The sequence below is a fragment of the Oryza sativa genome, chromosome 7 (genome assembly GCF_034140825.1).
Source record: "Oryza sativa Japonica Group chromosome 7, ASM3414082v1".
NCBI classification, from domain to species: domain Eukaryota; kingdom Viridiplantae; phylum Streptophyta; class Magnoliopsida; order Poales; family Poaceae; genus Oryza; species Oryza sativa.
In genome coordinates, this window is record NC_089041.1 from 26,433,908 (window position 1) to 26,456,707 (window position 22,800).

At 43.0% G+C, this 22,800-nt stretch overlaps 7 protein-coding genes and 1 non-coding gene across 9 annotated transcripts; 5 read left to right on the forward strand and 3 right to left on the reverse strand.

The window, feature by feature from the left end:
* The first annotated feature begins 1,145 nt into the window (after positions 1 to 1,145).
* Positions 1,146 to 2,080, forward strand: LOC4343999 (probable calcium-binding protein CML46). The gene has a single exon (XM_015792292.3). It carries the CDS (start codon positions 1,219 to 1,221, stop codon positions 1,858 to 1,860), a length of 642 nt encoding a protein of 213 aa, XP_015647778.1. The 5' UTR covers positions 1,146 to 1,218; the 3' UTR covers positions 1,861 to 2,080.
* Positions 2,081 to 3,430: 1,350 nt separating this feature from the next.
* TRNAI-AAU (transfer RNA isoleucine (anticodon AAU)) lies at positions 3,431 to 3,504 on the forward strand. Its single transcript has one exon. It is a non-coding gene; the product is annotated as a tRNA-Ile (tRNA).
* An 853-nt stretch (positions 3,505 to 4,357) lies between these two features.
* LOC4344001 (29 kDa ribonucleoprotein A, chloroplastic) lies at positions 4,358 to 6,459 on the forward strand. The gene is made up of 4 exons (XM_015792291.3): positions 4,358 to 4,751; positions 5,264 to 5,365; positions 5,740 to 6,039; positions 6,195 to 6,459. Exons 1-4 carry the CDS (start codon positions 4,422 to 4,424, stop codon positions 6,255 to 6,257), a joined length of 795 nt encoding a protein of 264 aa, XP_015647777.1. The 5' UTR covers positions 4,358 to 4,421; the 3' UTR covers positions 6,258 to 6,459.
* A 1,076-nt stretch (positions 6,460 to 7,535) lies between these two features.
* Positions 7,536 to 8,890, forward strand: LOC4344002 (xylanase inhibitor protein 1). Of its 2 annotated transcripts, none has more exons than XM_066312758.1 (2): positions 7,536 to 8,705; positions 8,804 to 8,890. In XM_066312758.1, the coding sequence occupies exon 1, from the start codon at positions 7,694 to 7,696 to the stop codon at positions 8,699 to 8,701; it is 1,008 nt and encodes a 335-aa protein (XP_066168855.1). In that variant the 5' UTR covers positions 7,536 to 7,693; the 3' UTR covers positions 8,702 to 8,705; positions 8,804 to 8,890. The 2 variants fall into 2 exon arrangements, with proteins under 2 accessions (XP_066168855.1, XP_015645819.2); XM_015790333.3 differs by having other exon boundaries at positions 8,807 to 8,890.
* A 1,083-nt stretch (positions 8,891 to 9,973) lies between these two features.
* Positions 9,974 to 11,570, reverse strand: LOC136357486 (uncharacterized). The gene is made up of 2 exons (XM_066312759.1): positions 10,958 to 11,570; positions 9,974 to 10,265 (listed from the first exon to the last, which is right to left on the reverse strand). The coding sequence occupies exons 1-2, from the start codon at positions 11,552 to 11,554 to the stop codon at positions 10,182 to 10,184; spliced, it is 681 nt and encodes a 226-aa protein (XP_066168856.1). The 5' UTR covers positions 11,555 to 11,570; the 3' UTR covers positions 9,974 to 10,181.
* A 1,112-nt stretch (positions 11,571 to 12,682) lies between these two features.
* Positions 12,683 to 13,824, reverse strand: LOC136357522 (uncharacterized). The gene is made up of 2 exons (XM_066312805.1): positions 13,161 to 13,824; positions 12,683 to 12,936 (listed from the first exon to the last, which is right to left on the reverse strand). Exons 1-2 carry the CDS (start codon positions 13,731 to 13,733, stop codon positions 12,862 to 12,864), a joined length of 648 nt encoding a protein of 215 aa, XP_066168902.1. The 5' UTR covers positions 13,734 to 13,824; the 3' UTR covers positions 12,683 to 12,861.
* Positions 13,825 to 16,751: 2,927 nt separating this feature from the next.
* Positions 16,752 to 18,032, reverse strand: LOC136357198 (uncharacterized). Its single transcript, XM_066312156.1, has 2 exons — positions 17,340 to 18,032; positions 16,752 to 16,820 (listed from the first exon to the last, which is right to left on the reverse strand). Exons 1-2 carry the CDS (start codon positions 18,030 to 18,032, stop codon positions 16,752 to 16,754), a joined length of 762 nt encoding a protein of 253 aa, XP_066168253.1.
* Positions 18,033 to 18,463: 431 nt separating this feature from the next.
* On the forward strand, positions 18,464 to 19,401 carry LOC107276821 (uncharacterized). Its single transcript, XM_015790894.3, has 2 exons — positions 18,464 to 18,637; positions 18,959 to 19,401. The coding sequence occupies exons 1-2, from the start codon at positions 18,491 to 18,493 to the stop codon at positions 19,148 to 19,150; spliced, it is 339 nt and encodes a 112-aa protein (XP_015646380.1). The 5' UTR covers positions 18,464 to 18,490; the 3' UTR covers positions 19,151 to 19,401.
* The last annotated feature ends 3,399 nt before the right edge of the window (positions 19,402 to 22,800 follow it).

A 22,800-nucleotide genomic window follows, 5' to 3' on the forward strand; every position in this document is an offset into this window, starting at 1 on the left:
AGCTCAGATGTTGGTATATTAGCTCACGCTTAATTTCAGTTTTGTAACATGAGCACATTTTAGCAATCCTATATGTATACTTTAAATTTTGGTCCAGTTTTGCTTGTCTCCGGATTATTGATTTAGATTTATTAGCTAAGTTAGATCCAGCTTTCAGCTTATTTATCGGACTATTGAAATGGATTATTTGTTTTACATGCACTTAAAAAAATGATTTTTAAATTGCAGGGCTGATTTGGTTTCATGCCCTACCAAACCATTGGTAGTGTCAAATCTTGGGTATGTTTTAGCACTACCAATGATTTGGTAGAGTTGAACTATATGAGTTGTATTAGCTATGGCAAATATTGGCATCAATTTAAACATATATAAAGTACTATTTAAATTGCCAACTATTTGGTAGGGCAAGTTTTGGCATCAAATCAAAACAGCCCGTATATTTGAAGTTATTTGTTAAGTTTGTTTCTGTCTAATTTATCTTTTCGATAATGCACTACGGTAATTTGTTCAACAATCCAAATTAAACGGGCCTAAAAAATATGGTACTAGCAATGTTCCGCTGAAAAGTTAACTGCATCTATCCATCTACACACTTTTGAATATGTAAATACTCCGACATTTCCAAAGTCAGAAACTCAGTATTACTAGATCACTTAACCACGGAAATCTGCGTGCTTAGTTAGCTAGTACTACTAGTAGTAACTAGTTACTTGCAAGTCTATAATCACACATACACCCAACGCCCAGTTTCCTGGAAGCTTCCCCAATTTGCTGAAGCATAAATGCACTGCATATTGTCAAGCGTTTGTCAAGTTGTCAACTGATTCACGAATTGAGCCCGTACCCAACCCAACCAAATTTCCTCCCATTTTCTGCAGTCCACTCTCGTGTCCTCTCCCACCATTATTAATTAATACTACTAATCTTTATTCCTCTCCTTTTAAAGAAATATTTCCCATAATTAATTATCCACCTCTCTCTCTCTCGTTCCGCATGCGAAGCAACGCAGGCAACTTCCCGCGCTAGCCTCAGCTTCCTGGCTGCTTGCTCCCGACCAAGCCAAAGCCGCCGTCACGACTGATAATTATTCCCACCTCGCTAACATCTTCGTATATATAACCTCGTCGATCTCTCCACCTATCCCCACCACCACTCCACGCAAACCCAATCACATCGCCGCCATCGTCGAGCTTGTTCTAACCTTCTAAGCTATTAGCAATGGCGTCTTCGTCGTCATCGTCGCCGTCGAGGCCGTTGCTCAGGCGGGTGCTCTCGTTCAGGGAGCCGCTGCTGCTGATCCCTTACATCGTCGGATTCCTCGCCGCCGCCTCGTCGGGATTCTTCTACAGCTACTCCTCCTTCCTCCACTCGTTCGCCCGGTCGCTCGTCCCGGCGGCCGCGGCCGGCGCCGTGGTCAAGTGCGCGTACTTGTCGGCGGCGGCGGATTCCGACGAGCCATGCTCCTCCTGCGGCGGCGAGGATGAAGACGTCGTTGCCGCCGTCGAGGAGGAGGAGGCTCACCTGAGCAAGGTGGAGGTGGAGGAGATCATGGAGCGGATAGGGCTGGGCGTGGGCGGCCATGGCGAGGGGCTGAAGGCGAGGATGGGGCGCGACGAGGTGTCGAGGCTGTTCGACGCCGACGAGCCCAGCTTCGCCGAGGTGCGCCGCGCCTTCGCCGTGTTCGACGGCAACGCCGACGGGTTCATCGACGCCGACGACCTGCGGGCCGCGCTCGCCAGGCTGGGGTTCCGGGAGGACGCCGCCGCGTGCCGCGCCATGATCGCGGCGAGCTGCGGCAGCGTCGACGCCAGGATGAACTTGTTCCAGTTCGTCAAGTTCCTCGAGACCGGCCTCTGCTAATCAAGGCTGATTAATTAATTTTTTTTCAATTTTTTTTTCCGTTTTGGGTTCGTTGCACGGTGCACGGCTCAGCTCGTGGCAGAAGATGAGAGAGCTAGTGGTGTGTGTTGCAAATTTTCCTCTTTTTTTTTCTTTTTCCTTCTGCGAGGCATGAGTTGGTGCTTTGTGCAACAATTAACGGACTAATCTGTCAATTAATTGATCATACAAACTTCTCTAATCTCAACTGTACTGTTAATTGCAAATTGTACATGGATGCATGGAGAATTGGAGATAGATGTTTCTAGCTTCTACTATCAGCTCTCTTGTGATGTTGACGGTGTGCCGGCCGGCCACACGAGTTCAAATAATCACAGTACATGACATTGATTAAATCAAGCGTGACGTTTTCCAATTAATTAAGATAATACTAGTAGCATTATTTGGGTCTCATCGTGTCTGCCAAGCTGGACCCTACACTGCATCTTCCTTCTTCTCCCTGTCAACAGGGAGGAAGCTTCCTCTGTTGGTACGTGCAGGAAAATCTGCAGCATGTTCAAGACTTGATGGGCTCTCGATGGAGTATTTGGCAAGCGCACAAGCACAACGGTCCAGGCAAACGCATGCTTCTTTTCGTTTGTTTTGTTCGTCTGTTTGAAAAATGAAGAAGAAAAAAAAAGGGTGAGACGAAGAATGAACGACGACTACTAATCGGCCGGTCTATGCATGCACCAAGAATATTTGTAGTACTGTCATGTCATATTGGTAAGTACGGGCTTGGAAACTGACAGGAAATTGGGAATATCGACCGGCCGCCATGCAAGTGAGAAGTCGTAATGATGAATTGGTGATTGATATTAGTATTAGTGTGGATTAACGTTGAGTAGTATGTTGTTAAGCGGCAGATTATTCAACGGGTTATCTTAGGTATCGAGGTCGGTTCTCTTTTATTAAGATTCCTTATTATATTTTATCTCGATTAGCGTTAACACGTTTTTGAATCTATTAGGGTGTTTCGTTCGAAAAACTTTTATATAAAAGTAACTTAAAATATCAAATAAGTCAAAATTTTCAAGTTTATACCAATAATTAAATTTTGAGTAATTATACACTAATAGTTTCTTTCTTTTACACTTAATCCAACTTTACCTCGAAAGGGTGAGAGCGGAGTCTTTATACTGAATATATTCGCGGAATGGAAAGCAGAGGTAGAGAAGATAGAGCTGTCTTGACATGCCTTTCTTCTTCCGGGAATCTGATCGTGGATGGATTTTCGATTACCCCTTAATTAACACGAGTGGTTGGGTGGATCACACGAGTCGACGACATGGGAGGCCCATATTATTTGGGCCGTTATTGCTTACATGCGGCCTGTGATTCTTGCGCGAAGACAAGACGGGATTGCGGCTTACGTGCGGTCCATACTAGTTGGGCTTGAACGTTAGTGCGGCTTCGTGAGGCCCAATAGTGTTGGGCCGGAACGGTACTCTGGCCTCTGGGCTCTGTGCGGGTTGGAACGGTAAGTGGGCTGACGCGCGGCGGCAGAAATTAGAACGGATAATAAAAATTAAGTTTAGCTAATTTAGCAGAAGGCCTATTAGCTCAGCTGGTTAGAGCGTCGTGCTAATAACGCGAAGGTCGCAGGTTCGAGACCTGCATGGGCCACTTTTATTTTTGTGGTTAGTGTACCTTTTTTTGCTAATATTGTTGTTTTTTTGCTAATATTTTTGTTGTTAATTTACTATTTATTTTTGTTAGTTGTACTGACAGTTTTACACCATTTTTTCACTTTTTTGTTAATATTTTTGTTGTCATTTTACTATTTTACTATTTATTTTTGTGGTCTATTTACTATTTTACTATTTATTTTTGTTAGTTCTACTGCCAGTTTGACGCTATTTATTTTTGTTAGTTGTACTGACAGTTTTACACCATTTTTGCACTTTTTTGTTAATATTTTTGTTGTCATTTTACTATTTTACTATTTATTTTTGTGGTCTATTTACTATTTTACTATTTATTTTTGTTAGTTCTACTGCCAGTTTGACGCCCTTTTGCACACACACAAATCCCCAACTGACAGTCTGGAGCCTTTTGCATACACCTAACGCCTCACCGAAGGACTGAGAAGATGAAGTTAACCTTCTCAATACACTGTACTTATGCATTAACCTTCTCACAGAAGAAGTTACATAATAAATCTACCTTAGTAAAGTTCAACATGCAGAACAAGAAGCTACTCAGTATATGTAATTTTTTTTCCCTTTTGCATCTGCAAGCTGGGAGCAGAGCACCTTCATTATCTGAAGCCTGAAGCATCCGTTATCCTATCCAATCCTAATCCTAACACACTCCCTCAAAATCTGAATAATACAACCCTCCTCTAGCTAAACAGCCTGGCCGCCGACGTCCCACCTACACTGACAGTGGGCCACACCTAAAAAATATCTGCGACACAAATATCAGCAATTACCCCCACACACTATATAAACCCCCACCTCTTTCTCCACTCCTCCTCGAGCCCCAAAACCTTATCTTCCCAAAGCCTCATCTCCTCCTTCCTCCCACCACCTCGCCTCGCCATGGCGGCCACCCTCTTCTCCACCTCGCTCACCCCCACCTTCCTCCCGGCCGTCCCCTGCCCCAAGCCCGCGCCGCCGGCCTCAGCCTGCTTCCCCTGCGCGCTGCCGCCGCGCGCCGCGCTAGCGGCGCCACCGGCGCCGCTGCGGAGGCGGCTTTCTCCCGTGGCCGTCGCGGTGTCGTCGGAGGTGGAGGAGGAGGAGGGTGGCGCGGAGTCCGAGGGGGAGTTCGCCGAGGACCTCAAGGTGTTTGTTGGTAACCTTCCGTTCAGCGTCGACAGCGCGCAGCTCGCGGGGCTCTTCGAGCAGGCCGGCTCCGTTGAGATGGTCGAGGTATAAATTACTCACACGGCCTCTTTTTCGAATAGATTCATAGTTTCATCTCGGTAAATTGGGCGACGCAATTTTGCTAGAGTGGACTAAACAGTCTATTTATACATGAGGAATCCACTAGATGAGGAATTACTGCAACGAATTGGTTCAGTGTTCTCTAGGATTTATATTTGAGTTTTATATGTTAATGCTCAAATGTTTTTTTTAATTGGTTCAATAGTAGTTAAATTACGCAACAAATAGATGTTCTGAATTCAATTGTCCAGCCAAGCAAGGCAACTACAGAGTGTCATGCGTACAAGTGAGTGGGTTCTTCTCATGATAATAATACTAAAAAAAACTAGAATATTAGGGAAGGACCTAATATCAAATAATTAGGAGGGATGAGGCTTTAAACCCAGGTCGTCTAGCCCACCACCTTGTGAAGCTAGCCGGAAGACCCCTGGGCATTTCTCTCATGATAATAATACTAGGTTCTCGTTTTCTTTTTTTCTTTTTTTTTTTTGTGACAGGTTGTATATGACAGACAGACCGGAAGAAGCCGTGGCTTTGGATTCGTCACAATGTCTACAGCTGAAGAAGCTGGTGCTGCCGTCGAACAATTCAATGGATACGTGAGTATACTCCCATGTTATATTAATCTCTTTTGTGGTGCATTCTTATAAGTGGGTTAATTAGTTATAGCGGAAATTTGTGCATCTATGCGAAAAGTTTAGTTCTCTATCAACTGTGATGTTGTAGTATTGATGGTTTATGAACATTGTGCACTTAAAATTAACTGTTTATGTAGCAAAAGGTTATACTTGAACCAGCATTACTAAAATCCTGAAACCTGATTCTCAGCATGACTGACTGCTTTTTCATGTCGTTTTGACATTTTGCTTAATGTCTTGAGACCAATCCATCAAAAATTGTTTCGTGTCCAAATCCCTGGCAATACATTGAATGGTTGAATATTAGTGATTAATCATATTATATTTCAAAACAGACATTCCAAGGAAGACCTCTGAGGGTAAACTCAGGGCCGCCTCCGCCTCGGGATGATTTCGCGCCAAGATCACCTAGGGGTGGTGGGAGCAACTTTGATTCATCCAACAAGCTCTATGTAGGGAACCTTGCTTGGGGTGTCGACAACTCGACACTCGAGAACCTGTTCAGTGAGCAGGGAACCGTGCTCGATGCCAAGGTCATCTACGACAGGGAGAGCGGCAGGTCGAGGGGTTTTGGTTTTGTCACCTATGGCTCCGCTGAAGAAGTCAACAATGCCATATCAAATCTTGACGGCGTTGTAAGTACCAAACATATTCTTATTTTAACATGTCAAATTTCACCATTCCAATTCCCTCTCAAGCTAAGTTGCTCGAGGTGATTTGTATATATAATTGCTCATATGATTTCAGTAATTGTAAGTATGCTAATTGATTGTGTGCTTTTGTTCTTTAGGACCTGGACGGCAGGCAGATCCGAGTTACAGTTGCAGAATCAAAGCCAAGGCGCCAATTTTGAGATTTTTTTTTTGGTTATGTTGATTTAGAGGTTGATGATGTGCTTCCAAGATGTTAGTTTGTAGCTTCTACTATTGTACACCAATATGGCGAAAAGGAAAATTGATGCGGTTGATGAGAGACTGAAAGTCTGAAATTGTACACGAGGGGAAGATTTTTCCCCAAAGATGCAATATGCACAGATCCTCTTGTTAGAAAGACCATCTTTATCTCTTCCAATCTTGTTTGATCCCCAATTTGGTTTCATCTCAGCCGTTGGCATGTATACAATGTACATGTGCGGTGGTAGCATATATGGATTGATAGTTGGACCCCTCATAGATTATTGATTGCGTTGTCTCACCATCAACATTGTGCCGTTGTCTCGCCATCAACATTGTGCGGCCATGGATAAAGGATGTATGCAGCAAGCAAAAGAGGAAGAAGACCCCAAACCCAAAGCTTATCTACCCAATCGATCATTTTGCGTAATGCATGTGCTTCCTTTTCCCCTCCATTGATATCTGCCCTTTCAATTTCATGCTCACCTCGTCCAACTAATGGACGATCGATGAGCTGTCTTGCATGTTAGAGTCGATCATCTATGGACTTTCATTAATTTCCCATGTTTATTTTTTTTTTTGGAATAATCCATGTTTATATGTTCATACTACTGCAGCACATAGCTTCAAAATAGTTCGAAAACTAGTTACTCTTTCCGTCCCAAACTTTATGGATACTGGTATGAAATTATTTTAATTTTAACAAGTTTTTTAGAGGATTTTTTAAAAGAAGAGTACTGTATCTAGTTATGCTCATTTGATATCGTAAATATTAGTTTTAAAATAAATCTAGTCAAATTTAGGATATTTGACTTGGAACAAATATATTATCTCTTCTTATATTCTGAGACAGAGTACTAGTTAGCTTTGTCTCTAACAATTATTCCATTCTTTAACAAAAGTTACACCTATTACTTTTATCATCAAGATCAATTAAAAATTAACTCATCTTGTATGTACAAAAATGAGGAAGTATATCCACGCATGCAACCAATGAGTATTAACATGTTACCTCGGGTTCTGATTAAAGTCTTGGATGTTTAGAGACTACAAATAAGAACAATTTATTTGGAAAAACTCAAATATAAAATAAGTTAACTCATATCGATGTAGATGGGAGTACTATATAAGAACGGGGAGTGGATTTTCATCCTTCGAGAGGATATCCCCTCGTTATTTGCATGTGACTCAAATGGTTATGAAAAAATTTGAAAAAAAATTGAGAAGATGTATTAACATGTGATATATCACTCTACAAACATATAAGTTCAAATTTAACTTTTACATCTCGCAACGAAAAAACAAATTAAACTACAACTAGTTAACGTATATTCACAGGCGCCGCCGCCGATGGCGAGGGATGAAAATAGTTTCCCTATAAGAACGAGCTCGTCTCATGATCGTTCACTCACCAGCGAGTACAAGCTACTCCTTCCTGCAAAGGAGATCATCAATGGCGCTTACTTTTACGCGCCATAGCTTGGTCGTCATTGTGGGCGCGCTTCTTCTCCAGCTCTTCTTCCTCGCCGGCTTGGCCCCGGCGGCGGCGGCTGCGGGGCCGACGGGGCAGGTGACGGTGTTCTGGGGCCGGAACAAGGACGAGGGGTCTCTCCGGGAGGCGTGCGACACCGGCTTGTACACCATGGTCGTCATGTCCTTCCTCAACGTCTACGGCGCCCGCGGCGGCGAGTACCGCCTCGACCTCGCCGGACACCCGGTGGGCTGCATCGGCGGCGACGTCAAGCACTGCCAGCGCAAGGGCGTCCTCGTCTCCCTCGCCATCGGCGGCGGCGCCTACTCGCTCCCGACCAACCAGTCGGCGCTCGATCTCTTCGAACACCTCTGGAACACCTACCTCGGCGGCGGCGGCGGCAAGGGCGCCGTGGCGGCGGCGCGGCCGTTCGGCGACGCCGTGCTCGACGGCGTCGACTTCTTCCTCGACCGCGCCACGCCGGCGGAGCGCTACGACGTGCTCGCCACGGAGCTCGCCAAGCGCGGCAAGCCGCCGCGCCGCGCGCTGCACCTGACGGCCACGACGCGGTGCGCGTTCCCGGACCGCGGCGCCGCGCGGGCGCTCGCCACGGGCGCCTTCGAGCGCGTCCACGTGCGGTTCTACGGCGGCGGCGGCGGCGGCGACGACAACTGCACCGTGTACTGGGAGGACGCGTGGGACAGGTGGACGGCGGCGTACCCGCGCAGCCGGATCTACTTCGGCCTGCCGGCGGCGCCGGCGGTGGCGGAGGAGGAGCAGGACGGCCGGAGCGGGTACGTCTACCCCAAGACGCTCTACTACCGCTACGTGCCGGAGTTGCAGAAGGCGGCCAACTACGGCGGCTTCATGATCTGGGATCGCTACAGCGACAAGCAGAGCGGGTACAGTGGCTACGTCAAGAACTGGGCTTGAGCCTGTACGTTCGTTGCATTGCGTTCACCTTAGCAAAATATTTCATTTCATCACTTTATGATGTACTAGTACTTCAATTTGATCTATGCAACGCGTATATAGCAGATGTAAGTGAAAGAACAAGTCGATCGAGAGATCAATCTCCGTGCAAGAATACAACAGTTTGAAAAGGGATCCGACTTAGCTGTACTGCCTTTGAGCCACTGAACACATGAGACATGGTGCCTTTGAGCCACTGAACACATGAGACATGGTGATGTGGGATCTACTTGTCAGCTCATTCGATTTGCTTCCGAACAATTTCAGTTAAATAATAACAAATCCTATCTTACTGTAAGATTATCTCCCACTAACTCTTTAAGCTTAACATGCAAAAATGCCACATCATCATCCACTAACAAGATGCCACATCATCATCCACTAATTAACAAGATGCCACATTATCATCCACTAACAATCATCACATTTAAACATCATGCAAACATGCTATATCTTTATAATGCTATATCTTTACAGTTTTTATAATTTAAGAGCTTTTCAAATACAAACATGTTAAATTATCATCCAATATAATTTACATAATGTTTCAATGTATATCTTTATTATGTTTTATGATATCCTATATACTTATATAGTTCATCCTCACTTAGTTAGTGCTTAAATGATTAATCTATGGTCCAAATTATCTTTCTCCTTTTTCTTCTAATTAAGCCATATCACATCAATTGTTTTTAGCCTTTAGATGATTAATCTACGGTCCAAACTATCTCCCTCTTTTCTTCTTCCATAAAGTCATACCACCTTACTTTTTACGTTTGAATCACCATTCTATATACTATTTAAATTTAAATTATCATAAACCACATTAATTTACTTAATTATCTAGCTATCTTACACGTTAAATTTTTTATTGTTATCATACTAAATCCCCGCAGCAATGCGCAGGGTTTCACCTAGTTCAATATATAATCATCTGGAGTCTAAGGGATAACTTTTTTTAGAAAATAATTGAATTCATTTTGACATTTGTTTCTCCAAGCTATAACCAAATTGTCACAAAAGTTTGCAATTAAAAAATAGATTCGATGAAAAATAAGAGAAGTAACTAAAATACCAGCCTAAAGATTGATGAAAAATCATCCATCCGTGGTTGGCATATGCATACTAGTTGTTATCCTCCTCAAACCATTACAGCATGCATGGTCCGAAGGTCGAAGGTAGTGGAGAAACTGTAACCATCGAAGTAGCCTTGTTCTTCAGGATACATCGTCGCCAAATTTTAATTTTGTTTGAACTCAAAGCCACAAATATAATAGCGCCTGATTGTTCAACTGATCATATTTCGAACACATCAAAATTAATCACCTCTTATCTAATGGCAACAAACTTAATTTATCTAGTTAGGGTCCTTTGCCCACCCAAATTTGAGTTACTGTGGTACGGATTATCATATTTTTCTGGAATTTAATCTCACGAGGTATTACAGCCGTACACAAATTATCAGGACGACGAGGCCGACGGCTGCGACAACCAGCAGACCAATCAGCACGGCCTCCACGAATTGCTGAAAAAGAAACAATTAATGTTATCGCCTAATCATTCCAGCTTATGAAGCTTTAAACAACCAAATTTAAAAAAGAAAAAAAAAATCTGTTTGAACAGATTGCATAGTACTACTCCATTTGTTCTATATTACAGGTCGTTTTCTTACAGATTGCATAGTAGTACTCAGACTTAAATATTTTAACACAAAACAGAGACATACATTAAAATATATTACATATTGGTTTTAATGAACCTAATTTGGCATTGTAGCCGCGCTTTCCATCTCTATAAACTATTCTTTTGAAAACTCTGTATCCTGTCTCCACAACTCTATAGCCCTCATCTCGTGAGAGATGGATTTTAGTCCACGTAGATTGGATTGAAAGATCGCACTTTTGCTCTTCTCCTATCGGACTAGTCACTTCCCACTCTCCTCAAGTGAACAGTTTAGCCACTATCCTCCCGTATACTCTGCTTTTTCATTGCTTATGAACAGGAACTTGTTGGTGCATGGATTTCACGTTTCAACAGCACTTTGGTTTGTGCATGGTTGTGAAAAGAAGGCTTTATATACACTTATATCATTATATGAACTTCATTGACGAAAGAAAGAGTTCAATGTGATTTATAATATAAAACGGATGTAATACTATTTATTTAATCTGAAAAAAAAAGAGAGAGAAAAATTTGTATGAACACCGAGAGTCTTACCGGGACATGCTGTTCATGTTCGTCGGGAGGATCACGGCGAGATATTCGATGCTGCTCGTTGCCTACACTCGTACTGCGAGCTTGCGGCGGACGATGGTCATCATCGCTCTCCTTCCCACACGACGGCGGCCGCGCCGCCGCCGTCGCCGCCGCGTACTGCCGCTCGTCGTCGAAGAAGGCCCTCATGCCGGCGTGGTACCACCAGTGCTCGCCGACGCGTCCCTCGACCTGCGAGTACCCGCCACCACCGGTCTGCGACCTCGGCAGCCTGGAGGAGACGGCGCGCCAGCCTCCGCCGCCGCCGCCGGCGGCGGCGGCGATGGCGTCGACGTGCTTGGTGACGACGACGACGCGGCACGGCGCCCGGCAGATGCAGCAGCGGCGGTTGTTCTGGAAGACGCGGATGCGGAGGGAGCATCCGGCGCAGACGTCGCCGTGGCCGCACGGCCCGATCGCCGCCCACTCCAGAGGCTCCGTGCACACCGCGCAGCTGCTGCTGCTGCGGCGGCGGCTGTCGCCGTCTCCGGCGGCGCCGATGTCGATGACGACGTGGCTGTGATCGCCGGCGGCGGCGCTGTTGCCGTCGAGCTGCGCCATAGCGATGAAATCTACAAGTACAAATTAATCTAGGTGGCCCGTCTGGAGTTAATAAAATATTCAATCTGTGGAGCACGGCTTAATCGATCGTACGAGGAAACCGTTATTCGGACGGAATTGGTCTTTGTTGCCGTAATTCGTCCTTTTGCAGGTCACACCGATTTTTCTGGGCCGAAAACGGCTTTGTGCAATGTGCACAATACTACTAATAAAGAAGTCGTTTAGGACAACGTCTAAGTCAAACCTTGGGAATATAAATCATTAATAACTCTCAAGTTATTGAGTTTGACAATATAAAAATTATATAAATAGATTTATCTTGAAAAATACTTTCATAAAAGTATACATATACACTTTTCAATAAATATTTTTGTAGAAACAATAAGTTAAAGTTATGTTTTGGTGACCGTATCGCTGTCCTAAACGACTTCCTTTATAATTATGGAGAGAGTATATAAAACCAGCAGCCCGGCCTTCGAACCAATCAAAATAACATGTTTAGCAAGACTTCAGCTTTATTTCTCTTACAACTAAAAACATGTCTTATGTTTCAGCTCTATCTAAAAGACAGCGGAGTGGGGTTTTAGATTATCCTTCAGCTTGCTCCACAACTCTATATTTTGCTCTTCGTTTTCGGCTTAGCTCTCCACAACTCTATACTTTGATCCTAGTCTTTTGTACATCTAAAAAGGGCGTGGAGCGGACAATGACAGATCTAGAAAATTTTATGAACCTACACTACTACAAAATATCAAAAACCAAGATTTGGCGTCAAGACATCTCGTCGATTACTCTTGGGCGAGGGTAGAATTCGACATAAACAAATCTTGGTTTTTGGAAGAACAAAACAGTTAATGGCACACTTCAAATTAATTATATGAATTTGTTATCTAACATTTGACAGAAAGTTTAGGAGAAAAATCGTCAAATTTTCGACCATCAGATAAGCTTTGAGATGTGTGCATGCGAGTGGGAAAAAAAATCTTCTGGTGGTGGAAATAAAACCGACGCCATGGGGCTGCATGCCCTTGCGCCTTTACACCATTGAGCTACAATATTTTTTTTTTGTGAATTATAATAACGTAATTACATGTAAGTTACAGTCATAATACACATTATACAGTTATATTATACATGTCTTGCGGCATTTTTTTTAATCAAATGTTATATAGCAGTACCTTAATTAGTGGATATACGGTATGAAGCCAATGCAAAAACTACTGCGTAATATACTTCGAACCAACGGTAACAATCTTAATTTGTCTTTGCGCATACAAGAAGTAGAATTAATCTACCGCCGTGGCACATCACACAAACGCCATTACGACGAGGATGACGACCACAACTAAAATAAAAACAAGGGCCTCCATCTTTTCGCGCTGCTGAAAAAAAGGCATATACAAGAGGTTAATTAAATTAACGCTTAATCAATTCAAACCTAACTAAATGGCTGAAAAAAAAGGCACATACAAGAGGTTAAATTAACGCGTAATCAATTCAAACCTAACTAAAGGCTAAAAACAAGCAAATTATTTTGAAAAGAAATTCGTTTTTGTTTTTAACAGATGAGTTGCACACGGCCGAGCTGAGTTAATTAGTTACTTACCGTGAGGAGAGATCCTTGACCATCGGAGTTGCTTACACCAGTGCGAGTTCGCGTCGTCGTCGTCGGCGGCGGCGGCGGCGGAGGAGGAGGAGGGTTCTCGTTTGCATCTCCACACGGCGGCGGCCCCAGCCGCGCCGCCGCCTTCGCCGCTGCGTACTGGCGCTCGTCGTCGAAGAAGGCCCCCATCCCGGTGTGGTACCAGTACTCGCCCACCCGTCCCTCGCGCCGCGAGTACCCGCCACGGCGGGTCCGCGACATCGGTAGTCGCGAGGAGACGGCGGGCCAGCCTCCGCCGGCGGCGGCGGCGGCGACGATGGCGCCGTGGCTGGTGACGACAACGACGCGGCACGGCGCCCGGCAGATGCAGCAGCGGCGGTTGTTCTGGAAGACGCGGATGTGGAGGGCGCATCCGGCGCAGACGTCGCCGTGGCCGCACGGCCCGATCGCCGCCCACTCCAGAGGCTCCATGCACACCACGCAGCTGCTGGTGGTGGCGCCGCCGACGTCGATGACGACGTCGTGGCTGTGATCGCCGGCGGCGCCGGCGCCGCCGTTGCCGTCGAGCGGCGGCATTGCGAATTGCGGGGAGGGCAAGGCCAACACGCGCGTACGTGTAACCGTACGTGAGAGATTGCCGGGCTCGAGTTGATCGTACGTAGCTAGGTTTCCATGTAGGCTACGTCGTCGTTTGAGCTATCCATTAATTAAAGCCCACCAAATCAAACGACGAGTCTCATCTTTTCTCTTATACCTATTCTTATCAGCTAAAATTTAAATTTTCAACTTTAAATTCAAAGCTAATTTTAAGTGTTTTTTCGTTGAAATTTTTTTTAGCCTATGCTTTTAGATTGCTAAGAGCAAGTTTAATAGTATAGCCCACTCCAATTCATTTATAGCCAATTCATACCATAGTTGCTTACTATATTATTAATATATGGACCCACATGTCATACACATATTGCGTCTTGGAGTCCGCGCTGCAGCTGACTACATATCTATAATCCACTGCTCTTCTCTCTTATCTTTTATCTCATTAAAATATGTTTATAGCTGGCTAATAGTCTGCTATTGTACCTGCTCTAAAAACACATATATAAAAGTTTTATTTACAAATTATTTTTTGTTTGCAAATATGCAGTTTCGCGTGAATAAACGAAGCGATGCCCCCCCCCCAAAAAAAATCTTTATGGGATTTGTGACAGTACGTCCGTATAATAGCAATCTAATCTCTACTATCTCTATTTCATATTATAAGTCGTTTTAATTTTCCCTTTAATTAAACTTTTTTAAAGTTTGACCAATTTCATAGAAAAATATAGTACTCCCTCTATCCCAGAATATAAGAAGTTTTAGAGTTGGACACAGTTATTAAGAAAGTAGGTAGAAGTGAATGGTAGAGGATTGTGATTGGATGAGTACTCGAGGTAGGTGGGAAAAATGAATGGTGGAGGGTTGTGATTGTTCGGAAAGAGAATGTTGGTGAAGACGTTGTTATATTTTGGGACAAATCTTAAGGGCTAAAAGTTGTTATATTTTGGGACGGAGAGAGTACTATTTTTAACACAAAACAAACATGTTATCAAAATATATGTTAGATTTAATAAAATTAATACGATGTTTTGGTTGTTGCTAATTTTTTCTATAAAGTTAGTCAAATTAAACAAAATTTGACTATAAAATTATCAAAACAACTTATACTCCCTCCGTTTCGTAATGTAAGACTTTCTAGTATTATCCATATTCATATAGATGTTAATGAATCTAGACATATACTCCCTTCGTTTCAAAATGTTTGACACCGTTGACTTTTTAGCACATGTTTGACCATTCGTCTTATTAAAAAAATTTGTAAAATATGTAAAACTATATGTGTACATGAAAGTATATTTAACTATGAATCAAATTATATGAAAAGAATAAATAATTACTTAAATTTTTTGAATAAGACGAATGGTCAAACACGTACTAAAAAGTCAACGGAGTCAAATATTTTGAAACGGAGGGAGTATATGTTTAGATTCATTAACATCTATATGAATTTGGGCAATGCTAGAATGACTTACATTATGGAACGGATGAAGTAATATAAAACGAATAGAGCTTTATTATCGATCCGTCGTAGTGTCGTAGAACAACCATCTGATTGGAGACTGTTGATGACTTAAATTACTTGCGGTAGCATATACCCGGCTTATTGGAGAAATCCGAAAGAGAAACAAAAGTTCTTTTACAAATCAAAACCAAGTCTAGATGAGAAGATTACACTACACCATCGTGAAGTAGCAATGACATCATTTCACAAACACGTTTAAAGTAACTGTAGATCTGTAGTAGTACAGTTCTAAGCCTTGTCCGATCCATTCAAATTTGAGAGTACTTAGCTATCCATTTGAACAATGTCACTTTCAGTTTGTTTATCACTACTCCAGTATGACTATCACAAGTTAGTCTGGATAACCTCTGTTCCGTACTTCCGTAGTGTCTTTCATTGTTTCTATATATGTTATCTTGGCTGTGTGTTACTCTGTTTTTGAATGTGAGAAGTACCAGAGGAGAGGAATGAAAGCCCTGCTTGCCCAATCGCATTTTGTTGGTCCCATGCCACTTCTCGATCCTTCAAGGCATGAGTGCATAACGATGCTGAATCAATTCAGAGGTCGGGCTTGTTCAATCAAATAAACCTTACTAAATAACTGTACCATTGCATTTTTTTTTCAAACTCTACGAAAATTGGATAATTCTGAAACCTTGCACTCACAAAAACTACACCAAAAATTGATAAGTATGTGTTCGCGAAAAAAATGGTAAGGTGTCAAAGCAAACCTCTTTTTATTCAAAACGGTAAGGTGTCAAAGCAAACCTCTTTTTATTCAACACCATCATATTTTTTTTATCTAATCAAAGATTGGGAATTCCATTTTTTTAAAGGAAGGGAATTCCAATATTTGACTCCATTAATAAATGGTACTCCCTCCGTCTCATTTTAAGTGTAACCAAAGTTTCCGCGACTTTGATCGTCAATCTTATTTGATTTTTTTTATAATTTGTATTTTTATTATTATAAGATGATAAAATATAAATAGTAGTTTATAATGTCAAGATATTCCCATATAATTTTGCAGCAAGGGTTCACATATTCTGCATGGGTAGTTTTTTTTACAGGAAACAGTGAACTCTAGACGAGCTCAATTTATAGAATCTTCAACTTTAAATACAATGCAAATGGTTTCAACAAAAATCTAAGGATTTTTTTAAACGTTTGTAATAATGACATCTATCAGTACTCCACCAAATTTCAACTTTAAATTTATTTTTGAGATATTTCAACTTTAAAATTGATGTGTAAATTGAGAAATATATAAGATTTGCGTATGAATAATTTCAAACAGTTAAAAAATAATTTCAAATGTGTAAAGTATTCATATGTCATCCAAAAGGGGTAACAAATCTTTCCTCTATCGCTGCATGAAACCAACAGTGATGCAACTGCACTACATACTATACATATGTATGTAGAACTGGACGATATTTATGTCCATACGACCATACAGATATATAGAGTATAAACAAACAAAAAATTACCGCCGTGGATCAAGATAAAAATGACATTCCGGCGACGAAGAATACCCCAATTATGAACAGACCAAACAGCCCGATAGCCTGACATTGTAAAAAAAAGCATCAAGGATTAATGCAATTATCACGCTTAACTCCAGCATAATTAAACTAAAATCCCTAAACAAAATGTTGAAAACATATTGATTCTTTGAACGAATTGCATTGAACATACAGAGTTACTTCCTTCGTTTCACAATGTAAGTCATTTTAGCATTTTCCACATTCATATTGATGTTGATGAATCTAGACTGACTTACATTGTGAAATGGAAGAAGTAATTAATAAACGGGCGATACCACAAAACCATATACCGTTACAACGGAATAGTTGATGTCAATATAATACCGTAGGTATCACATATCATGATACTCCGTGGTTATCTCTGATACCAAACATAATAGCCCGTAGGTATCTGATTTGATAGCTAGGTATATATCATGTTGAACTAGACATGATGCCCTCATTGATCATCATGACGTCAATTATTTTGTTGGAGTGGTATTCCGTTATCATGATATCAACTATTTCGTTGAAATGATGTACCGTTAATAAATTACTTACTGTGCCATCACATTGTTGGTCAGGAGGATCACGGCGAGCTCGTCGGCCATCGGAGTTGCCCACACCGGTGCGAAGTGGCGGCGGCGGCGGTGGAGGGTTCTCGTTTGCATCTCCACTGGGCTGTGGCGGCGGCGGCGGCGGCGGCCCTAACTGCGCCGCCGCCTTCGCCGCCTCGTACTGGCGCTCGTCGTCGAAGAAGGCCTCCATGCCGGCGTGGTACCAGTACTCGCCCACGCGTCCCTCGACCTGCGAGTACCCGCCACCGGTCCGCGACCTCGGTAGCCGCGAGGAGACGGCGGGCCAGCCGCCGCCGCCGGCGGCGGCGATGGCGTCGGGGTTGGTGACGACGACGACGCGGCACGGCGATCGGCAGATGCAGCAGAGGCGGTTGTTCTGGAAGACGCGGATGTGGAGCGCGCATCCGGCGCAGACCTCGCCGTGGCCGCACGGCCCGATCGCCGCCCACTCCAGGGTCTCCATGCACACCGCGCAGCTTCGGCGGCCGCCGGCGGCGGCGGCGGCGGCGGCGGCGTCGATGTCGATGACGTGGCTGTGGTGGTCGTCGTCGTTCGTCAGGTGAGGCTGTGCCGTGGTTGGTCGCGCCGGAGACGACGAGCACGCGGCGGCGGTGGCAGCGGCGTTCTCCACGTGGACATGGTCATCGTCGTCGTCGTTCGCGTCAAATTTTGGCATATCCGGTCAACGAGATTAGAGATGAGCTCGTAACTGAGCAGGCGATATATGCGTGCGTATATACGTATCGTCGAACTTGTACCGGACCTGTACGAATTTTGAGAGGTTCGTTATACATTTTTTTAAAAAATTTACATAGGAGTAATTATTTATCTACTTGTAGATGAGCCCATAACTACTATACGTACGTATATTCGCGTGCAACGCGCACTCACGAGCCAACCAAAAACCAAGTTTCATTTTGTAGCTAGCTACCACCCTTGCACGTAAAAAAAGCGTTCAAATTCAAAGTTCAAACCTGAAAACGAATACGTATGCAGCTTCAGCTTTAACCTTTATTACTACTACCGCTGCTGCATCCCTCGCTTGTGAACTGTGATATCTTGTCGCCCACTTACGCCTACACAACCACACAACAAACTCCTCCATCCTGCCAAGAACGAACGCTCCTGCACCCCATGTCTCTTCCCAAGAGCAGCGCGGACATGGCGGCGCACGTCGACGGCGAGTGCCCGGCGCGCGGCGGCACCGCGGCGGCGTCCGCGCGAGCCGCGCCGCCCTCCTCCAGCCGCCGCCGCCGCCGCTACTGCAACGGCGTCTACCTGGTACGTACGCTATCAGCTATCTACGCAACACAACCACACCTGCTGTGTTCTTTAAGTCCAAGTTCTAAGTCTCACTCTATCGTTTACCAAACGGTGCGTGTTTTAAAAAAAATTCTATAGAAAAGTTGTTTCTTTTAAAAAAAATTATATTGATCAATTTAAAAGTTTTTTTTAAGCTAATAACTAATTAATTACGTATTAATCTATTACTCCGTTTTAGTTTTTAACCCTCACCTAAGAACACAGCCGATAATTATTCCATCGGTTCTTGATCTGCATCATATCGGTGGGTGGCCGGGTTGATCATAGTTCGATTTGCAGGGTTTCTTGGTGTTCATCGTGCTGTTCGGCTTCATCATGGGCGCTCTGGTGGCGGAATCGATGGGGAATCGTCGCGGGAAGGTGGTGGTGATGGTGCTGTGCCCTCTGACGTTTGTGTTCTTCGGAGCTTGTATGTTTCACATGGAGTGGACTACTGCCGTTATCAACCATGAGCTGGAGATGATGGTTTGATCGATCGATCGATAGGGCAAGCAGTTTAATTACAAGTTTGGTAGTGCTACGTAGTGCTAGTTTCAGGCAAGCAGCGTACCTTGTAATTTTGCAAGTAGCTTCAGGCAAACAAAGTGTTGGTTTGGTATAGTGCTACGTAGTGCTAGTTTCAGGCAAGCAGCTACTTCCTTCGTTTCAGATTATAACACTTTCTAGCATTGTCCACATTCATATATATATTAATAAATCTAGACATATTGTTGACGAAAAAATCGAACACACTGGCCTGGGAGATCTGCTTAACTCCTGTGTAGGTCCAAAGATTAATGAGATGCGGGCGTGCCAGTCAGTTTGATCCTGCAACTGACAAGATATGTAAACAACAGATAAAACAGTCGATCGGCTGACAAGCCGATGTAGTGATTCCAGCCGATGTCGATAATAGCCGATGCCGATACCAGCCGATAGCGATAGGGTTTAAGCAATCGGCTATATGTCCAATGTAGATGATGATATAAAGGCAATCGGCTGTTGATAATAAAGTATAACAACAATATAGTCCAGTATAAACCAATTGGCTAACAATGACATGATAGAATAAGTACTGATCTGATGGTTAAAGCATACATCGGCTGGAGGTCTGTTGTCATAAAATCCACAAGATTAGATTAAACGATAAAATCTTTGTTGCGATAGGCTAAATCCAATATGTATACAATCCTTATAAGCCGATGCAACGCCCAGATAACTCATCGGCTGAAACCCCGATGAAACCCTTATTGGCAGTCAAAAGCAGGCTAGAGATTATAGTTCTAAGCACGACTTAGTAGATCAAACTTAACTGATGCAGCACTAAATATGAAAAGAAACATAATCTCTAGACAATCAAGCCGTTGACTAAGTTTTCAGGGTGGTAGATGTCTAAGCTAATCTAATCTAGCAACGCGATTTAGCCGATACCGGCAGAAACCCTAAAACGAGAAGCAGCCGATAGAGCTAAATTGATATGCTAAGACTAGATTAACAGAGACATATGATAAATAGGTAGGCAAATATATCATCCAAACCAGAGCAATCCAAGAGGTCGAATGTTCTGATGCAGCCTTGAACGACGCCGAAGTAGACGATACAATTGACTGGACCGATGAAACATTGGACTTATCCCTTCGCTGGAGATCGAAAGCCGATGCAGCCCCGCGTCGGGTGCCAAGTTCCGCCGGAACGTAAAAACAAAAGTAGAAGTAAAAAGGGTGGCGATGCGCCGAATTGTATTGATCGTGAAGATAATTACATAGACCCCGAGTGTACATATTTATACCCATGGGTTGATACAAGTCCTTGTCAGACAAGAAAGAAACTATCCTAAAGATAAAAGGAAAAGATAAAGTCCTTATCGGACACTAAACACACTTTCCTAAAGATAAAATGAAACTAACAAACTATGTCTAATTAATAGATAAACTGCCATGCCGCATCCTTATTGAACTCGAACTCTTCTAGATAAGCTTCCTTTGATTGATCTGACTCCACCAAGAACACGACAGCATGGCAACTTGATGACTCCCATCGGCTGCTTCCTTCAATCGGCTGATTCCAGTACTCTAAAGCCGATATTGACTCTAAACCGATGATGACTTCGGGCTTTACCAAATTTCACTGTTAACACATATATGTGTGCCTAGATTCATTAATATCTATATGAATGTGGATAATGCTAGAAAGTTTTATAACTTGAAACGGAGGTAGTACCTCATAATTTTGCAAGTAGTTTCAGGCAAACATAGTAGTGTTGGTTTTCAACTAGTACCTCATAATTTTGGTAGGACAGTATCAATCCTCACTCTCCAGGTAGCAGAGAGTCTCCTGGTGTTCTTCTCCATTTCTAAGTGTTGTTAATTCTGTCATCCATGTGATGAGACGGGTTTAATCTGATCTCTGCAACTTATAGTCCGATTGGATGAATGGTTCGTTTGTTGATGAGTGTTTGTGTTACAAGTTTGCAACGCCAGAATCTTCTTTCCGATGAGCTCCAAGCCTTCACACACATTCACATTTCACAGCCTCGCATCGCATGAGCGGATGAGCCTCTGCACGCTGCTGAACCAGCAGCCTTTACCCGCTTGGCCGCTTCTGCCACTTTCACAGGAGGTTCAGTGCAAGTGCAAGTGCAGGCCGTCCTGAATGCAACGGCTGCATTGCATAGAGACGCTTTAATTTGCCGTGTGTCCGAACAGAGGCAATGATCTGGGGTACACTATCGACGGCGAAAAAGCGCCTCCTTCTCTCTTGCAGCGACATGCACTACCAGCTTAGCTAGCTGCTGCCTGTTGATGATCGTTGGAAGTATTCGATCGGTACCTTTCTTCTTTTTCTAGTGTCTGCTTTGATGCATTTGACCAAAAAACACCCAAAAGACCCCAGGAAACAGCGGTGACCGTGAGAGCTAGTAGTTACTCCCTCCGTCTAAAAAATGGATAGAATGTGACACATCCTATAATAAATAAAAATTTGTCCAGATTCATTATCTTAGAATAGATCATATTCTATTTTAATTTGTTTTTTTACGGAGGAAGTAGCTCTTATGAAGGCCATGTGTGATGTAAAAAAAAAAAGAAAAAAAAGGCCATATGTGGGAAATTCTCTCATGTTCCAAACTGTGTTATTTGTACAGATTGTACAGCATGATCAATACATGAAAACTACCGATGTATCCTCATGAAAAAGGAAATGTTTTCTTAGCCCCAATCCTTACAAATTCATAAGACAAAAGTCCACTTATCCATCTATTTCTTCTAACAAAATCGGTGTAGAGACTGAATTTATTTTCGTCATTTTAAACTAAATCATGTTACCTAAGAAAATAATATGATAGATCGCCCTTGCAAAAGTACCCAACAACCCAAATTACTATCCATTTATTTTAAACCCAATAAACTACATCTTAACCGGGCAGGGCTCTGTATACCTTGTTACACCCTCTTATCAATATTTCTCACAAGGCAAAGCTTTTGCCTCTGTTAAAAAAAACCAATAAACTACCATCTAGTAATTATTTATATTAATTTTTTGAAAATGCTACTACCTCCATTGAAAACACAATAACTTAGGATACCTGCTATATTTTGAGAACGAGTAACTCCCTCCTTTCACCGAAAAGTTATTATATTTTGGAACGGGGTAGTAATAAAACATTCAACAAAATGTATGTGCGCTGCTGTGTTTCAAAAAAAGATAAATCCAAAAATGGTAATAATACAAATCGTATAGCTGTAAATCTTTACCTATTATAAAAGTTTGAGATGTTTTTGCCATATTATTTGGTCCATCAATTAGAATCCCAATCGCTTCCGTCGTCGTTTTTTTTTCAGCCTAAGCATATGTTTCCTTTTTTTTTTGTTCTCATGACCGTAACGCATCGTCGCCTACTATTCGTTTTTTTCGTCTCCTTTTTTTTTGATTCGTTTTGTCGTGTTTTTTTGCTGTTTTTATCCGGTTTCTTTTTCTTCATTGTTTGTTTTTTCCCGATTCGGTTTTTTTGCTAGGTCTCTTTTTCGCTTTTTTCACCCGGTTTTTTATCTCATCCGATCTGTTGCATGCTTCCGTCACCGGACCAAACCCTTACGCCGCCGCCACTTCGATCTGTCTCCCCATGCGTTTTCTCCTTCAACTGA